At 39.2% G+C, this 24,484-nt stretch overlaps 1 protein-coding gene across 1 annotated transcript in view; it reads right to left on the bottom strand.

Moving 5' to 3' along the window:
- Positions 1 to 24,484, bottom strand: part of CORIN (corin, serine peptidase) — a 297,684-nt gene that overhangs the window by 44,041 nt on the left and 229,159 nt on the right. The window contains exons 11-14 of the mRNA XM_075066492.1: positions 21,287 to 21,518; positions 15,091 to 15,236; positions 10,239 to 10,346; positions 3,163 to 3,276 (exon numbers count right to left, since the gene is read on the bottom strand). Coding sequence (XP_074922593.1) covers positions 3,163 to 3,276; positions 10,239 to 10,346; positions 15,091 to 15,236; positions 21,287 to 21,518 — 600 coding nt within the window. The remainder of the gene's footprint in view (positions 1 to 3,162; positions 3,277 to 10,238; positions 10,347 to 15,090; positions 15,237 to 21,286; positions 21,519 to 24,484) is intronic.

The raw sequence follows: 24,484 nt of genomic DNA, 5'->3' as shown, positions 1-24,484 counted from the left end.
TCTGGCTCTGGAAGGCCTCCATGGGGAGCAAATTCCAGAGGTAGAGAGCCCTCAGCTGAGAAGCTCTAGTGCCATTCCTGAATAATTCATCCCCAGGGCTGACAGCAAGAGTAGAGAGGAAGGATGGTGCAATGATTAGGGTTCTAGCCTGGGACTCAGGAGACCCAGATTCAGTTTCTTGAGGTCACAGACTTCTTATGTGACCTTTGGCAAGTCACTTAGTCTCTGTTCCTCAGTTCCTGTCTGAAAAATGCAGATAATAGTACCTCCCTATTTCACAGGGGCATTACGAGGAAAAGTACTTTAAAGATTGTGAGACATCATTCTACAGTTATGGGAACCATATAAGTAGCATAAGTACAGTACCCCAGCTGATCTGAAAAACTTCAGTTGATTATGTAAAGATGAGTTGCTCTCAGTTATTCACATCTCAAAACATTGAGCTTTAGAGACCATCTTGACTTGTGTAAATTGTGCATTAGCTTATGGGTTACACCAGGGGTAGGCAAGCTATGGCACGTGTGCTGAAGGTGGCACATGAGCTGATTTTCAGTGGCACTCACACTGTCCAGGTCCTGGCCATCAGTCCAAGGGCTCTGCATTTTAGTTTAATTTTAAATAAAGCTTCTTAAACATTTTCAAAACCTTATTTATTTTACATACAACAATAGTTTAGTTATATATTATAGATTTACAGAAAGAAACCTTCTAAAAACATTAAAATGTATTACTGGCATTCGAAACCTTAAATTAGAGTGAATAAATGAAGACTCGGCACACCACTTCTGAAAAGTTGCCTACTCCTGGTTACACTGAGTCCAAAACTAGCTAATATGCGTTAAGATAAAATATAAGGGAGAGATGCAAGAAGCCGACAGGCCTAATCCTTTAAAATAGTAACTTAAGCAGTTAGCATAAGGATATGAACTTTGGTATAAGTAAATTGTTTAGCTTACCATACGTTAGCACTAATGCTAGGTTATAAAATGGCATAAGACATAATTTTGCAATAAATAATTTTGTTGACATTTTGCAGAATGCTGATGGGTAACTGCAAAAAGTCAGTTGATGCCAGTTTGGAGTATTTTGTGACAGTCACATCAGCAGATGCTTATCCACAGAATTATTACAGTAACCAATTGATATATATGCTGATGAGTTTGATATAATTAATATACTAATCCATAGATTTGAACAAGAAAACCCCAACATTATTAGGGTGAAACAGTTAGTTATGGGCGAAGGAGACTCATATTCACTCTTATGAATATTCACGACAGTCATCAAACCTTACAATAGGTCTGACCATGAGGTAGGCTGACAAAATCTCAACCCTAGCAATCATTATTAATTAAGGCTGTAAGTCTGTCACGGAGGTAACAGAAATCACGGATTCCATGAATTTCCGTGACTGCCATGATTTCTGCAGCAGCTGCACCCGTGGCACCCTGGACCTTCCCCCGCCGCCGCTCCCCCTCCCCCGCCCAGAGCACCCACGGCTCCACCACCCAAGTTTTAGTCAAAGTCATGGACAGGTCTCAGGCCTGTGAATTTCTGTTTACAGCCCATAATCTGTTCACGACTTTTACTAAAAATATTCATGACTAAAACATAGCCTTAATCATTATGCAAGCCAGAGAGAAGACAGATGGTGATCCACAGGGGTCCTGTCTCATTACTTCTAGGTCTCCAGAAGAATGGTTGTGAGTATGTGCATGAGATGATACTGGATGTCAAATTATCATGACATTATTCATACTGTCATCTGGACTGGAACATCTGTGTGTTAACTAACTTTAGTAATACAAATCTTAAAAGAGCAAAAGATCTTTTCCAACCATGCATGTCAGGGTTTCCAACTGAACAATAATCCTAATAATACTGGATTGGATCTTTGGACAAGAGCCTATCAAACCTCAGTGTGTTAAGTTATTAATTGGGAATTCTTAAGTAATCAATCCACCATCAATAAATCAGGCAATACTTGCACCTGGAAGCATGCAGGAAGTCAAAAAGAGATTTGAGCACTGATGCTATATGCTCTTCTAGAGAAGAGCAGCTGCATTCTGTATGGCAAAACATATGCATTTACCCTACACAGATGGTGCAGACACTGCCTCTTTAAACATCTGCCCCTTCCAACAAATATCAGAGCTGGTCAGGAATTATATGTCAACATGTTTTTTCAACTGAAAATGTGGTTTCCACAATTGGGATGAAAACAAATGCTGAAATATCAGCATTTCCTGGGGGACAGAAATTCAGATTTTCAATGAGTTCAAACAGACACCATTCCTCTCTTTGGCAGATCAGATGGCAGAAGATGAGACCATAGAACTAGGTTTGATTAAAAGCAGACAAAACAGAGAAGCATCAACATATCCATTACATTGCAGGCAAAAACATTTCCCAATCTCCACTACTGACTTCACATACACATTGAAAGGATGAGCAACAAGATGGAAGCTTGTACAGCAGCTGCCACTCAGTAGCTCCTCCTCCTCCCCTTCCCATCCCACTGATAAGCTGTGTACTGTGAAAAGGAACTCATGTCAGTTCCTAGCTATCAGCTGAAGGAAGGCGGAATTTCTTAGTGGTTGCAGTATAGAACCATTACCCAGGCCCCAATGGGGTTCACTGGGGCATTCCTACACTCTTGTTTGCACTGCATGGGATACACTTGTATTCCTCTTGAACTCATTGCCACCTTGGATATGGTGAGAAGGAAGTGACAATGGACACATAGGAAGAAAGGAGCAAAGGGAACAGAGGGAGAAACAAAAGCCCAAAAGTCCTGGGATTGGGTAAGACAAGTGGGAGTGAAGAAGATCCAAGCAGCCATAGGTTATATGAAAGAGAGTCAAGGGGCTTAGAGGAAGAGACAGCAGCCAATGAACTACAAATAAAAAATAGCAGACAAATGGACACATGTGGAAAGAAACCAGACAGGGTGAGGTAGAGATATGGAGCCACAGCAGTGAGTAGTGGAACCAAGGAGAGAGATTATAGGATGGAGAGGGAGAACTTGGAGCAACAAGGCTTCAATGATAGGGAGCTAAGGGGAGGGATGGGGCCATTATGCCTTTAGGGGGCTGCTTCTACAGTTTGTCCAGTGCCCCCAAAATTCTAGATTCAGTCCTATCACCCTGGTTAAGCACTTACAGCAGTTCTTTTCATCCACCTTGTCAGGACAATCTGGAAAGCCGTCACAGATCATGGCGTGCTGGATACACAGCTTGTTCGATGGACATTCCCAAAGACCCCTTTCTTTACAACCTGGACACAGAGAACAAGAGCTTTGAGATATTTCATTTTAACATTTACATGCAACTAGAGCTGTGTGAATGGCTGATTTTTCAGTTAGATTGCAGTTCTGAGAAACAGGAAAAAAACTGCTTCAGGTCAAATTTAAAATTTTTTTTTGAAATTTTAAGTGAATTGTAAAAGTTGGAAAAAAATTGTTTCAGGTGAAGCTAAACATTTTGTTCAAACCTGAAACTTGAATTGTCATTGGGTCAAAAAGAGAAAGCAAGTGAGAATGACTCTGTAACCCAGTGGTTAAAGGGCACTCAGCGGGGTGGGGGAACATTTGGGTTCCAGTCCCTGCCCCAATGACTCTTCAAGGATTTTTATACAAAGTAGAACAGCCTCAACAGGAGAAACTGATTTCAGAGTGGTAGCCATGTTAGTCTGTATCAGCAAAAACAACAAGGAGTCCTTGTGGCACCCTATATACTAACACATTTATTTGGGCATAAGCTTTCGTGGGCTAAAACCTACTTCATCAGATGTATAGAAGAGAAAATAGAGTAGGCAGGTATAAATACACAGCACATGAAAAGATGGGAGTTGCCTTACCAAGTGGGGGGTCAGTGCTAATGAGGCCAATTCAGTTAGGGTGGATGTGGCCCATTCTCAACAGTTGACAAGAAGGGATGAGTATCAACAGAGGGAAAATTATTTTTTGTAACGACTCAGCCACTCCCAGTCTTTATTCAGGCCTTATTTGATGGTGTCACGTTTGCAAATTAATTTCAGTTTTGCAGTTTCTGGAGAAACTGAGAGTGCGCGACTCCAGAATACCCTTAGTTGGGTAGTATGGGCACTCCTAGGAGACCAGGGTTCAAGTCCCTGCTCCAGAGTAGCAATTCAAACGTGGGTCTCCCATATCTCAGATAAGTGCTGTAACCACAGAGCTAAAAGTTATGAGGCCACCTCCTTCTCCTATTTTGTGAATGGTGCCTGAATGTCCTTCTGCATCTAGCCTCCAAAAATCTAAATGTCCCATTTTGATAATGTCAAAACAAATTACTTTGACATTTCCAAATGTTTTTCTTTTTTCATATTAACCAAAAAACCCTGCAGAAATCTACATGAATTCATGAAGTTTTGAATGTTGCCCCAGATCTACTGGGGTTTTTTCGTTAATGTTTCTGAAAAATTCAAGGTATGTTCAATTTTTAATATATATTTTAAAAATTATAAAAAATAATTATTCCTGGTGAGGGAATAGAAGCAAATTGTCAAAGTAAACTCTTATTCAAATAGGCATGAAATATACAATGTTCCATTGTTCTTTCTGACCAGTTACTCTTACCTTATCCTTTGCTTATACTAGATCCATCAATTTAGGCCCTAATTCAGGAAAACATCCATACCAAACTACTTCTGATATACATTACTAAGGATATGTGAGTAGTTCTCATCCTGGATTCCGCACAATTTAATTTAAAAGTAAAGGGCTATGTTCAAAATATTAACATTTATCATATTCGTCTTTCAAAAATGGAAATACTCTGAACTTGTTTCTTTTGGTAATCTCCATTAAATACCATGAATATTTTTTCTTGCAGTATTGATGCAGAGAACAGAAAGAGAGGTGGAAAGGAGCTAGCCATATTGTCCATAAGTACATTTCCTTGCTTGCAGTAATCTAATATTTTACCACTGCATCAAGTGGTTACACAGATTCACCTTTGCCAACTATATGAATCTATCTGAAAATTCATTATTATGCAGCTAACACAGCCATTGTCTCCTCCAAGTGACATTAATCAGTTGCACTGGCTTCATAAAAAAATCAGGATGATCTGTTGTAAAACTGTGTCAGAGTTTGTTTATATGTTTCAGAGCGGTAGCTGTGTTAGTCTATATCAGCAAAAAGAATGAGGAGTATTTGTGGCACCTTAGAAACTAACAAATTTATTTTGGCATAAGCTTTTGTGGGCTAAAACACACTTCATCAGATGAATGCAGTGGAAAATACAGAAAGATATATATAAATATACACAGAGAACATGAAAAATGGGGGTTGCCATACCAACTCTAATGAGACTAATCAATTAATGTGGACTATTATCAGCAGGAGAAAAAAAAAATTTTGTAGTGATCATCAGGATGGCCCATTTCAAACAGTTGATAAGGTGTGAGTAACAGTAGGGGACAATTAGCATGGGAAAATAGTAGGCTACTAGTTTGTCACATGGAGGGAAATTAAGAATGGCATGATGTAGGCTTATAAAACATCTAGCTTTCCAATTTTGTCTTTAAAGTTTTCTGTAAATAATTATTAAAACATCTCACTACAACATCAGACTTTGGAAACAGTTCACTTTGATGCAGAAATGTCCTCATGCATCTCTGACACAATAGTAACCCAGGAGGCCATCATAATACATGATAAATAGAATTCTCTTGATTTTACTCTACTAATATTTATTTAAAATAAATGGAGTCGTGGCTGCCTTGTTTAATCCATTCTATAGCTGATCACATTGGCTTTCATACTTTAAACTTAATCTGAGTTCAGAGTCAGGTGACTGGCCTATGTGATCAAAATAAAAAATAAACAAACCTCGGTTCTGTGAGGTCGCTACAGTACGAGTGGCTTGGACGGTATAGTACTATTAAACTTCCTGTGACTGGAGCTCATCTAGTGCACTAGTTCAGCAAAGGATAGCAGTTACTAAGTTAGCAAAAGGAAATGTAGCTTACACAGTATCTATTTCCAAGGTGAACACATTTATGACTGTGAGTGAGAAAAAAGTCAGCTCACGTGGCTATAGAAATAATTCATTTGGGTTCCTCCATCAGTAGTTGTAATGTGTATACTGAATGCACATAGTACTCCACTTCATTTACATCTTACTTAATAGGTCACAGTAGAACTGTTATGAGTTGTACACAGAGGAATAATTGGCCTTCCTGAGAGGTCACGCATTACTGGGGGAGAATAAGCAATATTATGATGAACAAGTGTCAGGAATAAAGACTTGCAACTGTGTCTGCCAAGTCTTCAGGCAGCCTATGAGCACAGGTGAGCAACAACAGGTCCACCTGATAGGCCACTTTGCCTGACTGGCCGAGGAAGTCAGCAAGTCTACTTTTAAGTCCCACATCAGCAACTGATCACTGGCTCCTCAACGCATGCACTCATGTCTACTATCTTTTCTGTGGCTGCCTTGCTCCTAGTCTCACTCCAGCCTTGCCCCTGCCTTATTCCCAGCCTTGCTCCTGTCCTGCCCAATCCACTACAGCTCTGCTCGGTTCCTGACTCTGACTCCAACCACTAGGCCTGACCACCCACATCCCAGTTCATGACAACAAGAATGAGGCATTATTAATGTATCTTCATTTCTCATATTTAAACACCTTGGTGCTGACAGTCATCAATTGTTGAAATGATTCCAGATGGGCCAAGGAGGCAATGGCGAGAGCCAGGTTATCATGCTCTGTGTTTGGCTCAGTGTAGGTTACAGATTCTATCCCAAATCAGAACTAACATTTGGGTTGAAGATGCCAATATCTCAGAAGTCGATTTTGTGAAATTCCTGAATGCCATTCCTATGGTTGAATTCCCTCCTAAGTTACAGAAGTCCAGGGTGGAACACGTGTGTGTGAGTTACACTTCCCTGTACCAGAGGAGGGATAGCTTATGCATCCCTGTCCCATGCAAGCTTTTGTATTTTAGGAATATGTTCAATGTCAAATTCAGAGTCTTTGTCTTCATTTTAAAGGCACTTAATAGTCTAGGCACAGGATACCTAAAACATTGCCTGAAACTCCAGGATTGGGCCTATGCTTGGTACGTGGCTACACAATGCACATACCCACGTCTGTGATCTCTCCTGTCCCTGTCCTGCTTCTTGGGACAATAGAGTTATCCACTGCAAGGATAAGGCTCATCTGTGCAGTGGCTAGAGCTTTCTTGGGTGCCAGAGCAAGGCTGCAAAATGAACTCTCACAGGTTCTAATAACCATCTCAAATATCACCATTTTCCATTCGAAGTACAAGATGCAGCTCTTTGACCATGCCTTCCTAATAAATACATATAGCACAGCAGACATATATTGAATGGAACAAAAAAGCCTCTCTGCTAATTTTCCCTTTGAGGGGGAAAAGGGAGGTGAATGCTAGTCACATTGCTTAATGTGCTTTTGGAAGGCACTCGGACAGCACAATGGTGAAGGGAGATATAAGAACCTGAAGAGAACAGAATAAGTGACTTTAGACTAAGAATCTAAGGGCTTGTCTAGACAAACAGTTAGTGCATGGCAAGCTGGGCTGTAAACCTACCGTGCACTAGAGTGCAGTGTGGTAACTGTCTGTATGGGACCCTGCTGCTGCACAATAAAAATTCCATAGAGCACTTTGATCTACTCCACTTTGAAATGGGAGTAGGTCAATGCACACTAAGAAACTTTTAGTGCAGCATAGTAGAGTTTGCATGGACAGCTAATATACAACCTGCTAGCGCTCTGTAAGTTTACATCCCAGCTTCTGCTGCACTTACTGTTAGACAGGCCCAAAGTTACGCAACTGCCTGACTAAGCATTTACCATTAACTAAATATTTGTTTCCAGTTGCCCTTGATTACTTTTAAAATTTGTACAATGTTTTATTGTCAAGTGTCCTATGACTCCTGAGGACACTACATAAATGCATTAACATTGTTTATCTTTGCATGGAACAGAGGCACCCCTTAGAACAGAAGTTCAGTGTGTATATTTCAATGACTCTGGCCATGGACACACAAAATATTTTTGCAGCAGAAGATTGTGAGTTCTATTCTGCATGCCAAATGTGTCATTTTTAATGAGCTTCTGTAGAATAAGGATTTTATAATATGACTTTCTTAATTTAATGTTTATGAAAACATGTCTATATTTATACAGGGCCGGCGCTTTCATTTAGGCGACTTAGGCAGTTGCCTAGGGCGCCAGCATTATGGGGGGGGGGCGGCATTTTGCCGGGGGGGCGGCAGGCGGCTCCGGTGGAGCTGCCGCAGTCGTACCTGCGGACGGTCTGCTGGTCCCGGAGCCGCGAGACCCGCGCATGGGGCGGCGAAATGGCGCCTAGGGCGCCAGAAACCCTGGCGCTGGTCCTGTATTTATACAATCTCCATCTCAAAAACTGCTTTTGATGGGAGAAGGGGATTCATGCACTATCTCACCTTTTTTCTCCTTTAAGATGTGTGTTAACTCATTGTCACTGATATATTCATTGTGCAATTCTCATTACTTGAGTCCTTAAAATTAAATGCCAGGACTTTTTTATCCCAGCTAAGATACCACAGTGAGAATTAGTGCTGCAGCAAACTGTAGAGGACAAAATGCTGATTTTAAAGGTTATGCTCCTGCACATTCACAATATTCCTGTTTGCCACCTTTCTGCTATCTACTTGCTATCCCCAGTGGAGTAAGAAAACTCTCAGATGTACAGCAAAAGCTGGCAGAGCTGGCTCATAAGACAACCAAGCAGCCCATCCAACCCCAGAGGGCACGTCAGATCAGGGAAGGGCAGAAAGGGAGAGGGCACAGCAGGCACTGAGCACAGCTCTGTTCTGCCAATTTTAAATTTGCAGATGGACTCTTACAGGCAGCCTAAGGGCTGTTCTAACTTACACTCGAGCCAGGGCAGCTTGAGAATGAGGGAGCTGTAAATGGCCCCCTTCATCCTGTGATGTGCAGATCTTGCCACAGGACATAAATGGACATAATCAGTCTGGTTGTCCTAACACGGTATCCACTACTAGTTGTTTATGGAATCTAAAATATACATTCTGTAAATATAGCTTGGTGAACTAATGGTACAAAAACCAGTGTGTTCTTTTCTTTAAAAAAATAATAAATCCAATATATTCTGAGCTCACCATTTACACAGGGAAAGTTCAATGATCTCTGAGTTTGTCCTACACACAAAGAATATGAATGAGCTAGAGACAGCAACTTCTAGAGCTCTAAAAGCACTGGCTGTTCTTCAGTAACATCATTACCCATGGTCAATGTAATGTCAGTCTGACAGCTGTAATTTTCTAGCAGATGCAGCTTTCATATTTATAGAGGCTGATAAGAATTCCATTGATTGCTAGCAACATTTTGTCTAGACCAAAAAGAGAGAGACCTACTTAAGAAATTTGTTTTATGTATCAAAGCAATATTTCAGACCTTAAAGTCAAGGAGTATAAAATGACTCTAAAAGTTAATTAGCTATTAGGGTTCTCAGGAGTTAAAAGCAAGTGTTAATGACAATAATTTTGAAGGAAGGGCAACCAAAACAATTGTTATTTAACTAGATTTTTTTCCCAGGGAATTTGCTCATTGTTGTTCAGCCAAAGCACTTTCTCTACATTTAAGAGGTAAGAGTTGCTTTTTCCATGATATTCTTCAGGCTACTGATGACAGCTGAAAATTGACAACATTCCTGACACTTCCAGTTTTGGAGCCCATTGCAGTAAGAGAGACTAGACTACAATAAAAGTCTCCAGCCTGTGTTCAACACATCATAAAAATAATGTCAACAGGTAAACATTTAAAACTGTAATTGAATATTCAGTGCCTGATTCAGCACTCATTCCTTTTTTATGCCAGTATAACTCCATCAGTATAGATAGAGCAATACAAAGGGGAATTGAGCCTTCACCATTATAGATTTCCTCCTAAATGATAAACTAATATTCAAACAGTCTGGAAGCTGGCTTACCAGGGCTCCCACACTTTCAATGTCACAGATGATGTTCATATTCAGCAAGCAGGATGTGGCCTGCACTAATTTTACAACCAGCCATTAAAAACTCAATTATTTTCCAATATATTTCACAGATTTTTCTTGAGGAAAAGGGGCTTATCTTTTGAACTTTCACACTATGTGCTGAACAAAATGACAGAGAGCAACAGTTATGTCCTCTGATACTCCAGCCATTTTCCATTCAATCAACTGACTCATTTAGTTTATTTACCACAGTTGTCCTCGTCACTATCATCTTCACAGTCAGCCTGGCCATCACATCTTCTGGAGGCCAAGACACACCTTCCAGAACGGCACTTGAAGTGACTGGGTGAGCACTCTGTCAATGTCAGAAAACATAACACTTTCAGCAAACTGGAAAGCGTTAATTATCACGCAGTACTCTTTATTATTACTGTTTATCACTGTGACTGAGTTAAACGGGTAGAAGACAAGAACAGAAACCCTGTGAGATACTAAGTTGGAACTATGCAGAAATGGAAACTATCCTGGATGAAAATACGGAGGATGGGGTGGGTTTGAGTACACATCACTACTTTCCCACAGCCATTTCTTCATATACTGCCACCTCTCAAGTTTCAAAGCCTCACAACATTATTGACAGATATTGTTTAGGGTTGAGGGCACTGCTTTTCTAGTTATATTGTCCACTGCTGTAGTGTTGAAGAGATAAAGGTAAACAATTCAGTGTATTGATTTTATAACAGATAATAAAATTTAGCAATTACATGGCCTTTTTTTTAAAATTCAGAGTCCTTAATAAGTATTCACCAATTAATCCTCACATCACAATGGCCAGGAAGGATTTTCAGAAGTGCCTTAGGGGAAAAAAGTACCACTGAAAGTCAGTTTGGACTTTTGTTCTTAAGTCAATTAGGGCTAGATTCACAAAAGGATTTAGGTGCCTAACTGCCACTTTAGGTACCTAAATCCAACATTTAGGTGCAACTGAGATCCTTACAACCCCTGCTCAGCTGCTACCTAACCCTGGAGCCACCTAAAGCCCCTAGGCAGCTGAGTTTCCACCATTTAATTCCCCAAGGCACCTAGGTTTCCACTAGTGAGTATGCACATAGTTGCCTCAGTTTAGGCAGCTGGGCTCCTATCTCTGGTCTGTCCCAGTGGGTTCCTCAAACAAGGGATCCCTCTGCCTATCTTGCCGTGAACCCAACCCAAACCAACCCAACCAAACCAACTCAAACCCAACTCCTCGGAGCACACTTATACACATACAAAGTTACAAATAAAACTCATGACCTTAAGAAAATAGCAATGTTTTCCACTTTCTTTTAAACAAAAAGAATTGTGTTGACTGTCACCGCTTGGGAATAAAGTCTGCTATGAGTAAATTCACTTGAGTTCACTAAGCACACCATCTTGGAGCAGTTCATTCTTGGATTCATCACATACTGTAAGGTAGCTGTTATGAGGTGGTTAAATGATTCAATACTGTAGTGTTTTTGCCAGCTATGGTTTAAGTGGGCAAATCACCTTTATTCTGTAATCATTAATAGGGCTCCGTGTCTGTCATGAAGGTTGCGAAAGTGATGGATTCCGTGACTTTCCGTGACCTCTGTGACTTCCACAGCGGCCACTGTGGCTGACCCCAGGGCTGCCCAAGCAGCTGGTTCTGGGGACAGCCATACTGCCGCTGCTGGAGCAGCTCTGCAGCCAGCAGCTCAGGTAGCCCTGCTGACAGCTGTACCGGCTGCTGCTGGCCCCCAATAGTGGTCCCCAGGGCGGCTGCAGCAGCCACTGCTCTGACAGCCCCCGGCAATGGTCCTCGGGGCGGCTGGAGCAGCCACTGCTATAACAGCCCCCGGCAATGGTCCTCGGGGCGGCTGGAGAAGCGCCCTCACCACACAGCCATGCCCTCCCTGCAGTGGTACCCGCTCCCCCACGCAGCAGCCTCCCCAAGATTTAGTCAGGGGTATTTATAGTGTACGTCATGGACTGGTCACAGGCCATGAATATTTGTTTACTGCCTGTGACCTGTCCATGGCTACTTACTAAAAATACCTATAGCCTTAATCATTAAAATTTAACAGGTTCTCAAAAGTCTAATTTATTTTGTTGTAGTACCCTTCCAAAATATTTATTATAGTATTTTAAACTTTCCAAGAAGGCTTGTTTTTCTAACTAACATTGGCAGCTGGTGCAAATCTTTCATTCAACAAATATGAAATATTAGCAGTGAGTCAGCCTAAGGATAACTTTGACAGCAGTGCTTTACTAAGCAATTAGCCAATTTATGAAGGAGTAATTAACAGTATAAATTTCTCTTTTGATTTGTTCTGCAGGGGTGTCTAGCCCATATTGTCAGCGACAAGATAATAAATGGACAGCCAGGTAGTCAGCCCAGTAGCCACATTCTATCTTACTAATTTAACTGAGATGTTCCTGAAAGAGACTTTAAAGGAGATGCTGAAAAAATGTGTGCACCCAATTTAACTCTGTAAACATTTCACAATTGTTAAAACATTAATTTAAAAATGTATCCAATTACATCCTACCACCCAAAACCAAAGTTCTTACTCCACACAGAGGAGGGATAGAAGTTAATTTATACACTGCAGATTAACACCACATTATTTTTCCTAAAACTGGGGATTTTCACTAGGATCCCTTGCAGGAGAAGTTTGATTTATTTCCCCTATGTAGTACCTTGATGATTGTTTTCCCCCACCAGATTGCTGCAGGGCACAGCTTAAGGCTGAATTTACTCCTATGTCTTCTAGCTTCTCAGTATAAACTATTTTATTATTATTACATGATTTATGCACATCTTTCATGGTGATCTGGGCACACAGACATTGGTGCAGAGTGTGGAGTACAGGAAGTTATCATAAGCCTAACTCCCAAATCTGGACCTTAGCGTCCAAAATCTGGGTGCCTAGCATGAACCTCCAAGCTTAATTACCAGCTTGGATCTTATCTCACTGCCACCAGACAGGAATTACAGAACTTTATCTGGGGACCCCAAGACTAGAGGTCCTGAGTCTTACCACAAGGGAAATAACCCACTTCCCTTCCCCCTCTCTCTCCCACCCAGACTTTCCTCTCTGGGCTAACCGAGAGTACGGATGCAATCTCTTACATCACAAACCAAGAAGTATGTCTCCTCTCTTCCACAAAGAGACAAACCCCTAATACAAGAAACAAAAATGATTCTATCTCTCTCCCCGCCCCCCACCAATTCCCTGGTGCTGCAGAGCTTCACCCTCCGTAGATCTAACACAAGAGAATTCCCTTCCCTTCGTTCCTTAGCCTACCCAGAGAGAAAAAACTCAAACAAGTCTTAAAAGAAAACTTTATATAAAAGAAAGAAAAGACATAAGAATATAATCTCTGAATCAAGTGACAATCACTGCATCAAGATGACATAACACAGGGCTATTGCTTAAAAGAAAATATGAATAATCAGCCTTATTCAAAAAGATATCCAATTTAAACATTCCAGCAACTCCACACATGTAAATACAAAATACAATATAAACCTATTGCTTTTCCTTTTGTATTCACAACTTGGGAACAGAAGGGTAGAAAAAAGCTTGGAGATACAAAAAAAAGCTCTTCCCTCATAGCCGAGAGAAAACAAACAGGCAGAACAAAGACAAAAAACAACCAGAAGTTCCCTCCCTCACTTCGAAAAATCCAGTTTTCTGATTGGTCCTCTGGTCAGGTGTGTGGTTCCCTTTGTTAACCCTTTACAGGTAAAAGAAACATTAACCCTTAGCTATCTATTTATGACAGAAGTAATATGTTCCCACTGTCCTGGTCCACTCAGAAGACTGTCAGACATATTCTGCACTAACCAGGTCAGTCTAGGTAGGGCATGTTGCATTAGCCTAGCCTAGAGATAACAAAAGGTGTGTACAAATGGAGTTTGGTCCATACAGTAAAGGTATAAAAAAAGGTGGATTTGCTCACTAATGCAATCTTGGAATCCAGGAAGCAACAAAGACTTTGTAAGGCCTCCTGATTGTGAACCAATTTGGTGATCTGCAGATAAACACCTTGGATGCAGCTATACCCTTTGCTGAACCCACAAATGCTTCCCTATACAAGTCAGCATTGCATCTTTCTGATCTAGCTGGATTGTAAAACAACTGGCTTTCATCTGTGATCCAATCTCAATCAGACACCAGGAGACTGTGGAGACACCTACATTTTAGTCAAATGAAAGGGAGATTAAAGAATTGAGGGTAATAAGCGTATTGCTGATACTCCAGCTCATGTCACCTCACTATCACAGCAATTAGCAATGACTTTAAAAAAAAATGAAAGGCAGAATGGAGTTGCTCAACTCCGCAGCTGAGGCCCTTCAGTCAGGAGGAGCAACTGTACAACACCAGCCACCCTCTCTTCACAGGGAATAAACAGAATCATTTAAAGACAATTCCATTCATGTGTTCCAGACTCCTGATTTGCATCAACAGTATTTGGTGAGCAATAGCATGGATAGGTTCAAAACATCTGAGGTAGTCAGCCGTTGTTGAAGTTGGCCTGATACAGTCCTTTCAGACTTTCCCCCAAAAGGAGAAAGAGAGCAGACAGTAGTTGGCAAGTACACTAACATCTGTAGAATTGGTTTCTTAAGCAAAGACTGGATCACAGTTTGTTTGTTTAGCATTGCCAAGATCTTTGGCTCTCCTTTAGATAAACACTAATGCTCCACAGCAGCAGATTGGCAGGCCTGCAGGTAACTGGGGTCATGTACAAATACAGGCAAGTGGGAGGTGTTTTGTTATCCATACATCTCAAGTGTGGGTAATCAGAATGAGAGTAATTTTACCTTTCCCCAGAATAAAAGCTCTTCAATTTCTTAACAAAACTTTCTCTTAGATGTAAATAGATAATACATAGTTGGAAGAAACAGGAATTGTCCAAAATCTGATTTTGAATCATTTGCACGGTATATTAGCCATACTGAGAGTTTAATTCACCTACTTGACATAATATAATTTAAAGAGGGTGTATTAAAGTATGAAATGGGATCACTAACTTACGGCAAGTGACAAATTTATATTCAATATCCAATTATAAATAATCTAACTAGTAACCTTCCACATCCTCATCAGGTGTTAGGCAGGTTCGGTTGTCTGAGTTTTCTTCTGGGAACTGAGTGCAGTCTGTGTCTTCTGGCCACTGCAGGCCCACAATTCCAAGCACAGATTCACAGCGGTCTTTGGAATGCTCACATAGCGTCCTGGAGGGATGAATTGGAGAGGGTGAGTAAAGATATAATAAGGTGGAATAACATGTCATGACAGGTTACCAACTATTGCTGGAAATTAGCACTCCTAGCTGAGGATCTGAAGATGAAAAAAAGAAAAGCTGTTACTCTTCCCTATATGACAGAAAACTTTTCTTACATGCATTTAACTTTCTTGAGACTAAAGAAAAATATATTAAAATGTTTCATCACTGCTAATTTTTTTGTTAAGAAAATTATGGTAAGCAAACTATTGCCTGAGTCATACCATAAAAGTCACAATAGCAGTTGTAAAGTTTCTTACAAACTCCCTTCACTCAGATGGAAATGACAGAGGAGTCTTTCTTAAAGCAAAAGATACTAAACTCCTTTCTATGCAGACAGATCAGGGAAAGATATTCTTCTAGAAGAAATTCTTAAATGAATCAGCGTAACAATACTAATGTTTCACAGCTACACTGAGACCATCCTCCTGAAAGATGCCAAAGCACTTCACAAAAAGCATACATACTGCACCAATGAAATATTGTCTCTTGTGATGTGGGGGGCAGCAGCCATAGCACATTGCATAACAACTAGCAGGGAAAAGAAAATTTTAACCAGGGACACTGGATCATATGCCTTATCTTACAAAGAAGTGCCATAGGAACTTTTAATGTTCATAAAGGACAGGCAGGTTCTGGATTTTTAAGGTCTCTTCTCAGAGACCCACTCATGGGGTGTAGTACACTATCTACTGCACAGATGGTTGCAGGGCTGAATCAACCCTGCCTGTATTTGAACCTGTGGTTCCAGGCTGTCTAGGGATTTCAAACCTGGAAAACAAAAGAGCAAAAGACTTTTCAGTGAATTTTGTAAAATTAAGATGGTTTGAAACAACGTGACCTAGTTTTGAGGGTATGGTCACTTTAACCATCAACATTTGTATCAGGCTATAGAGGCAAGAAAATTGTGTTGATGTTGAATATTTATTTTCCATCATAGAAACATAGGAATTGCCATAGCAAATCAGATCAATAGTCCATCTAGACTAGTATCCTGTCTCTCAGAATGGTGAGTACCAAATACTGCAACTGAATGGAAAGAAAACCCATAATTGGAAATTTTGCGATAACTTGTCTATAGGCGAAGCTTCCTCCTAACCACAGGCAATTATTGATTGGCTTATGTCCTGTATCAGGGGCTGATATGTCTATAAAAAATTTTTTCTAGCCAAGTAACTGCAGATGATATTCTTATATTCATGGAATGGTCCAGTCTTTTTTTGACTCTTACAAAGACCTTTGTTCCAATTATATCATTTTCAGTGAGTTCCACAGGTTAATTGTGTATTGTGTAAAAAAGTGTTCTATGCATCCGAAGAAGTGGGCTGTAGCCCACGAAAGCTTATGCTCAAATAAATTTGTTAGTCTCTAAGGTGCCACAAGTATTCCTGTTCTTTTTGCAGATACAGACTAACACAGCGGCTACTCTGAAACTTGTTTTCAGTTGTAAATGTTGACTTTCAACTTCAGTGAATGTACCCTTACTTCTTATATTATGAGAAAGTTATTTAACAGGAGGGTCCAATTTGCCTTCTCTATATTTTGTGTGCTTCTGTCACGTTACCTCTAATTTGCCTCTTCTCTATACTAAACAGCACTAATCTTTTTAATCTTGGCTCATATATGGAAGTCATTCCATGCTACTAATTATTATCATGGTCTTTCTCTGGACCGCTTCTCCTTCTGCTCTGTCACTTTTGAAAAGGAGTGACCAAAACTTAACATGCTGTTTAAACCAAGGTCATACATACTGTACCAACAATGCATATAATGACATCATCATATTTTCAGTATTATTCTCAAATTTAATTTGGTTTTGGGGGCGGGTTTAAAAAAAAGGTTTGTTTTTGTTTCTGTGCCTGAACCTTTCATTTAAATAGTAAGAATGAAGTGTGCTTGTATTTTAGATGGGTGTGTGTGTGTACAATGCATTCTGCAGAGAAAAGCTGCAAAATCAGTTGCCTGTGTGGCAAGTGCTGGAAACTAGAATGGATAATGGCAGTTACCTTTTGTAAAGGCAAATGGCATCTGCATATTCTTTTCAGTTAGCCACAGAAAACCATTCGGCTATTTTACTTGTGACTGTAACAGGATTCACTTAGAATGAGAATAGAATGAACTCTCTTTCTGTGCCCACTTGAACCGAGGCACAGTGTGCTATAAAGAGATTCCTTTTATAAGTATGGTCTTGAATCAACTTGCTTTGTTATGGCTCAGCAGCAGTCTGTTTCCTTTAAGATGTGCCTCTCCTCCAAACAAGCTCGTTACTCTGGGTTGATTCAAATCACATTTGAGCAGTTGCCCTACATTGTTTTGTAGTTTGGCCTCAACTTTCTGGATTCCAGAGTTTTCTGCTCTGCTTCTTTTCTGATGACAGCCAGAGCAGTGAAAACAATAAAGTAGATTTTAAAAGTTTTGGTCTAGTTTACTGAAACATCTGAGTAACTTGTGCCTTCAACATGTCCCTGCTCCTTCAACCTTATCCCTTCAAAAAAACAACCTTCTTTCAGAGGAGACAGTTTCCAGTAACTGCTGCAAGACATTCAGTTCTAATTTGGGGGGAATAATTAAAATTCAGTTAACATGTCAAATAGATGTCTGAAGCCAATAACAGTGCAAATGGTCTTGGTTGTATTGACCAAAGTTGCAATTGCTGGCTATTTGGCAGTCTGTGTGAAATGAACTGGTGGTCTGAATCTTGTTCTTAGTTAATAGGCAACCACAAGAAAATAGAGACACATTAGCTTGGCAGAGCCAACAGGAAGTCCAAGGAAGAAATGGGTAGCAGAGAACAAGGATGATGGTCACTGGCAAAACGGTGAGGAAGCTCTCTCTATTTTGTATTAAATCAAGGACTTCAGTCTCCAGGATTTTCAATCTAGCAACTTCCATAAATATTAAACTCATTTAAAAGTAAACTGAAATAAAAAGTGGTGTAACAAGGCTTCAGAGAGCCCTCTTGCAAGAATAAGTAAGGGACCCCCTTCCCGATTCCACCCCCAACACCTCACCCATTGAGCTCCAACACTCCCCACTCACCCCATGACACAGGAGCTAAATTTGAGTGAGTGGCATTGTGACCCCATTTGCCAGGTGAAGTGTCAGAGCATTGCTCCATCTGGTTTGGCCTCCATAACTTCATGGACCTTGGTCTGACTGTACCACTTGCACCACTGTAGTTATGCCACTTTGAAATATTTCCTCAATCTCTGCCAAATGCTATTAATTCAATTACAGGGCTAACACTGCACAAAATGATGGGAACATCTAAATGACATCAGTCGTGAGGAAATTTAGTCTTCCAGAAATCTGTTGCTGCCAGCACATTCTTTATGCCACAGACCTGATTGATCAAAGTCTCTAGAAACTACTTGCAAATAAAAATAATGTCATCTCAGAATCTTAGGAAGAGCAGCTCTGAATGTGGAGGGCTTGAAGGATCATGCCCTTTGTCGCTGAAGAAGTGCTATGTACTGTTCAGTTAACAGGATCAGGGCTGATACCACAAATGCCTTATTAAAGGTGAACCACATTGCATAGAATTTGAAATCATACATGACAGATTAGTACGTTGCCTCAATAATAGCCATCTTAATTTTCAAAAACTGGTTCAACATGTTCCCCTTGCTGTGCACAGTCTTCTACACTAAAAATAAAGCATAATGATCAAAATAATAATAAAAAGGTGATAAATTAGGTACTTTTCATAAAACAGGGACATATGTTATACAGCTAGAAAACAGAAATAAAATTGCTGATCAGTATTACCTAGAATAGAAAATGGAGATGAGTATCCCCAGTGTCAATAAATCTTACATTCATCAGATAGGTATATGTTATAATAGATGTATGATTACAATGTGAATTTGAAATCCAAGGTTATAAATTGCACTTGGACTTAGAAAGTTTATCACAGGGAAAATTACATTAGCTGAATTTTGTTTAATGTTTACAGAAAAAGACAGGTCAAATACAAGGTGTATGCACTGTTCAACCCAATTAATCACTGCTATCATTGAAAAAGGGTGTGCTTCATTTGTAAAGGTTGAAGCAGATTCTAGGACAATAGTCTATTCTTAGAATTTTCCAAGGGAAAGTAAATAAATAGTCTGCTTTTTAAGAGCTTCAGACAGCAATTAAATATTTAAAAATACATAATTTGTATTTCTGTCTCTTGCATTTACCCAAGTTAAATCACAGTCCACTAGGATGACTCCATTTCTTTATAGCTTCCAAATAATTTTTCTATTTCTATCTATTACTGTGTCCAAAGTTCTTCTGAAATCAGTATAATCTGTGAATCAAATATAACAATTTACTACTTAGTCCATATTTTAATGGCAACACTTAACATTACAAATCCCAATGCTGATACCTCTGGAAACTTCTCTTGATAAAAATAATTATCTTTTTATGATCTAGGATAGGACAGAAAAACTTGCGACCGTTATGAAAATAGTTCCACTAACATAAGTTTTTGTAAAGCTATTTTTTAAAAACAAGTGAAATTTTGTGACTAAAGCTAGTATTATTAAGCCCCTACTTTGCTAGGTAGACAAAGACAATCCCTCTCTGTCCTGTAAAGCAGACAATCTAATTGTTGTTCCTTTATTTAAAAACAACGACAACAACTATGCAACAACTAATTCTGGCTTTTAAAAACTGGGATAACTTTTTTTAATTATTTTTTGGTTATCACACACATGTGGGCTATGTTTCAGCAAGTCACTTTAATAAGCCTTCCTGATCTGTTAGAGATCATCATCTAATTCTGTCTCTATACCATGTGCATTACTCTAACTTTCCAATTACAGTAGATTCCTGTGTGGGAATTAAGCATATCAATTAGTAGTGCCTTATGATTTTCACTATGAATTATTATTAGCTTCCACTAGAAAATTGACAATGTTTCTTTGCCTAGTGATCAATTTGCCAACTTTAGAGGAATAGCTCTAGATAGCCTCCCAGTGTTATAATGTAGGAAACAATGGGACACTGGTGTGCTCAAACAGTTTTTATAGTGAGGGTGCTGAGAGCCTGTATATAACGGAAACCACTTCAAGCCAAAGGGTGTGGGAGCATCCCCAGCACTCCTAGTTCCAGCACCTATGATAGGACACATACAGTAATTTTCAATACAGTCTTCTTTCAATAGAGACTTTAATATATTGGACCTTAGTGATATTTATTTAATAAGGAAACAGAAACAGAAAAGTCCTTGCACTGATAGACTAAGCAGCATTTTAGTTTGTACATAAAAAACAACAGGGCAAAACTGGACTATATTTCTACAGTACTTGCTCTCCAATTTTGGAAAAGTGACCATCACATTCAAATCTCGTCTTTCATTAGTTAATATTTGGTATAGCGCTTTGAATATATAAAGCTTTCCATATGAGCTAAGCAGTATTATGAATACTTATATTTCTAGCTACACTCTTCATTTGCTGTGTGTTTTTATACCCCTTCTATTGGTGCAATTCTTATCTAATATCTAACAAAGGATTAGAGCAATAGAATATTTATAAACTGGGGTCGGGACCCCTCAGGAAGCCATGAGGTTATTACGGGGGGTCACAAGCTGTCAACCTCCACCCCAAACCCTGCTTTGCTCCAGCATTTATAATGGTGTTAAATATATTAAATAAGTGTGTTTAATTTATAAGGAGGGTCGCTGTGTGAAAGGGATCACCAGTAAAAAAGTTTGAAAGCCACTGATTCATAAGGTTGTATATACATAGTTTAAAATAGAAAACTTAACTGAATTGCTATTCTTTTACCTATGTCATTAAATAGTTCAAAAACTTCAAAAAATAATCACATGTACATAAAGAAGTACACTTCTTTCCCTTTGCAAAATATGGGCCTGATCCTGATCCTACTGAAGTCAAAAGCGTAACTTCTGCTGATTTCAATGGAAGCAGAGTTAGCCTTTAAGAAAGATACATATGGTGCTGAATGAAACTAGTCAAGAATCCAGTTAGGAAGCAGTCACATTACCTGCAGGGTGGGATACGCTGATTCGTTTGAGGGTCACATTTTGGCACCAAGATTGTACAGGCAAAAAACATAAGGTACTTGTAGCAGTTAGTCTGAACCAAGGCTGGAAAAAGGGAAGATTCCCAGCTGATGGAGGCTTCCTTCTGAGTCCTATGGCCCAAGTATTTTGGGTAGTTTGTATAGTTGTAAGGCAGGTTCATGCAGAGTTCCAGAGTAATTGGTTCACACTGACCTTTTGAAAGAAAAGAACATACATTCTGTAAAACTAGATGAAACCCGAAATAAATAATTACAAGATTCTGATTATTTAAACCAATTACACTCTCTCTGGCATCCTAAAGTAGGTCTTGTTTTACATAGCCCAAGGTAGCTTGTGCATTTCACCAAGCGGCCAGTAGCCTCTCTAATCTTTATTACAAAAATGTAGTTTATAATAACTACAGGTCCTTGAGTGCAGTGGTCCATATGACACTAGTCATGTCAGGAAGGGAAGGCGACTTCGATCTCTACATAGCTAGTCAGTTAATTACAACCTTCATATTTATATTTATCAAGGTCTTTCTGTATCATAACTTTTGGACACTCATTTATAAAAAGGTACAAATAAACTATTACATGAGCTAATTCTTTTCAGCTAATAACTCTTTAAACATCAAGAGTTTTTATATAGAATTATCAAAATACCAGCAGATTGGAAAGCATTTCATCAACATTCCTCCCACTCCCAAATGAACAAGAGTGTTTAACAGAATAAAGAATATTATTTCTATTACACTGTATCCCGAAGCCCCGATCAAGATGGAGTCCCATTGGACTAGGCACTGTATGAACACGTAGTAAGAGGCAGTCACTGCCCCCACAAGCTTACAGTTTAAGACAAATGAATGTAATTAACAGGAAGATACATAGAGGGAGAACAAGGGTAACAAGTATGCACGGTTATGCAGGCTAGCTATGTTTAATTAGCAGGTTTTCAGGGGTTTTATAACATAAATAGGGTTGGTCACAAATTATAAGTATTTCCCAAGAAAAACTGTTAAAGAAATGGAAAATCTGGACCTTAAAAAAAAGAAATTTTCATTTTATCAAAAGAAAAGGAAAAATATTTAAAAAATTAAAACAAATAATTTATTTTAATTCAATTGGAGATTAAAGTTTTCATTTAGAATTGAATCAAAATTAACATTTTGTTTAATTTAAATGAATATTTTTTTAAATGAAAATTTTCCAGGAAGAATTTAATATCATTTGATACCCCATACTTCATTGGAAAAAAGTTTTGATTAGCTCTGTAAACAAACAAGATATGTTAATGACGTTAACTATCTCCGCTGGCCAACTGCCTAGCCATTATCAGTTCACAGTTTACTGTAAGTATCATTATATAGATGAGTCTTGAGGAGAGATTTGAAAGAAGATTCAGTAGTATCTGATAATCTTGCCTGACCTGACAGTCCCTAGTGCAACTTCCTTTAGCAGTCACCTCTCTAATATAAGAAAGACTCAGATGACAATAGGAATTCCTGAGATCGAGTTTTGGTGTGTGTTGGACCTTGACACACACTGCCTTCCTTCAACTGGGTATGTTGTGCCATGCAATGTAGTGTACGCAGATCCAATTTTGGAGTGTGCCAGGTTGCCCATTATGTCCTGACTTGGTTATGCACTAGCACAAGTCAGTAGTATTTCTAAATTCATAAATGCATACATCTGAAACCATACTTATTGCCCTTCAAGTTAAGTTGCTTTCTAGCTGAATCTAGATGGGAATCAGTGGCAAAAAGTTGTTGGCTCCTATGTGGACACAGAATCCATAGGAATCTTAACAGGGAATTCTCTATTTTTTATTTAAATTATCAACTATAACATGTAGTAGATTTAGGGTTTTTTTCTCATCCTCAGCTGCAAGTAAAACAAGTTTTATGTTTGGAAATTAAAACATAGCTCAGACTTAGAATTAACAGTAATTCATGCATAAAATCATCATGGAAACCTCTCAAGCCACATTAGATCACATGAAGTTAATGTGACAATACTGCCTGAAAATGTAAATATTTATAGCATGTATGGCAAGAATACTGAGAAAGAGTGAGGGGAAGTCAAATTCAATTCCAAATTCTCTTAATAGTGTGTGGTCTGGAATAAGATTATTTTGTGGAGTTGAGACAGATAAAAAGCACTGAAATTGATTTGCTTTGTGCACCTAGACAGCAAATTCTTTATTGCATAAAAGTATTTGTCTTCAGGTCTGAACAGCATATTCATCTTACTGTTGAGTCTGCATATTTAGAACTTACTATCATTCATTCACTGTCTAACTGCTTCACAGCTTAACTGATTCTTTGCACTATTGATCAACAGTATAATTGATTGACTCATGGAATAGATGATAATTACTCATGACCAGTCACCTCTCATCTGTTGCTCTCTCCATCTCGTTTCTCTCTTCCATTTCTCACATTCACACATATAATCAGTTCACATACCTTCCCCCTCCCACCGCCCTCATACACACAATCCTCTGCCATTCTTCTTTGTCTCCAGCAACATCCACCCCAGTCCCCTTCCTTGCTCTCCTGCTGCTGCTTCTGGTATACCCTCTCCATCTATGTCTTCACCTCCTGGTCCTTCCATCTCCTGGCTCTCTGAGAAACCTGACTCTTCACTTTCTGTCACTGCCTCTACCACTTTTCTTTCTTACAGTGGTTTCTTCTCACACACATACATACCCTGAATACACAACTGAATTTCTTCATATTGTTAAAATGTTTATTTTCACAATGTTCCTTTTTCAGGTATTGGCCTCTTTTTTATGCACTGAAACAACGAGAAGTCTGGTGGCACCTTAAAGACTGAAAGATTTATTTGGGCATAAGCTTTCGTGGGTAAAAAAAAACACTTCTTCAGATGCATGGAGTGAAAATTACAGATGCAGGCATAAATATACTGACACATGAAGAGAAGCAAGATACCTTACAAATGGAGAACCAGTGTTAACAAGACCAATTAGTCAGGGTGGATGTGGTCCACTCCCCATAATTGATGAGGAGGTGTTAATATCAAGAGAGGGAAAATTGCTTTTATAGTGAGCCAGCCACTGCCAGTCCCTATTTAAGCCCAAATTAATGGTGTTAAATTTGCAAATGAATTGTAGCTCTGCAGTTTCTCTTTGAAGTCTGTTTTTGAAGTTTTTTTGTT

This window comes from Chelonoidis abingdonii, chromosome 5 (genome assembly GCF_003597395.2).
Source record: "Chelonoidis abingdonii isolate Lonesome George chromosome 5, CheloAbing_2.0, whole genome shotgun sequence".
NCBI classification, from domain to species: domain Eukaryota; kingdom Metazoa; phylum Chordata; order Testudines; family Testudinidae; genus Chelonoidis; species Chelonoidis abingdonii.
The sequence above is the reverse complement of the archived record's forward strand: the minus strand, read 5'-3'. Positions and strand labels throughout refer to the sequence as shown.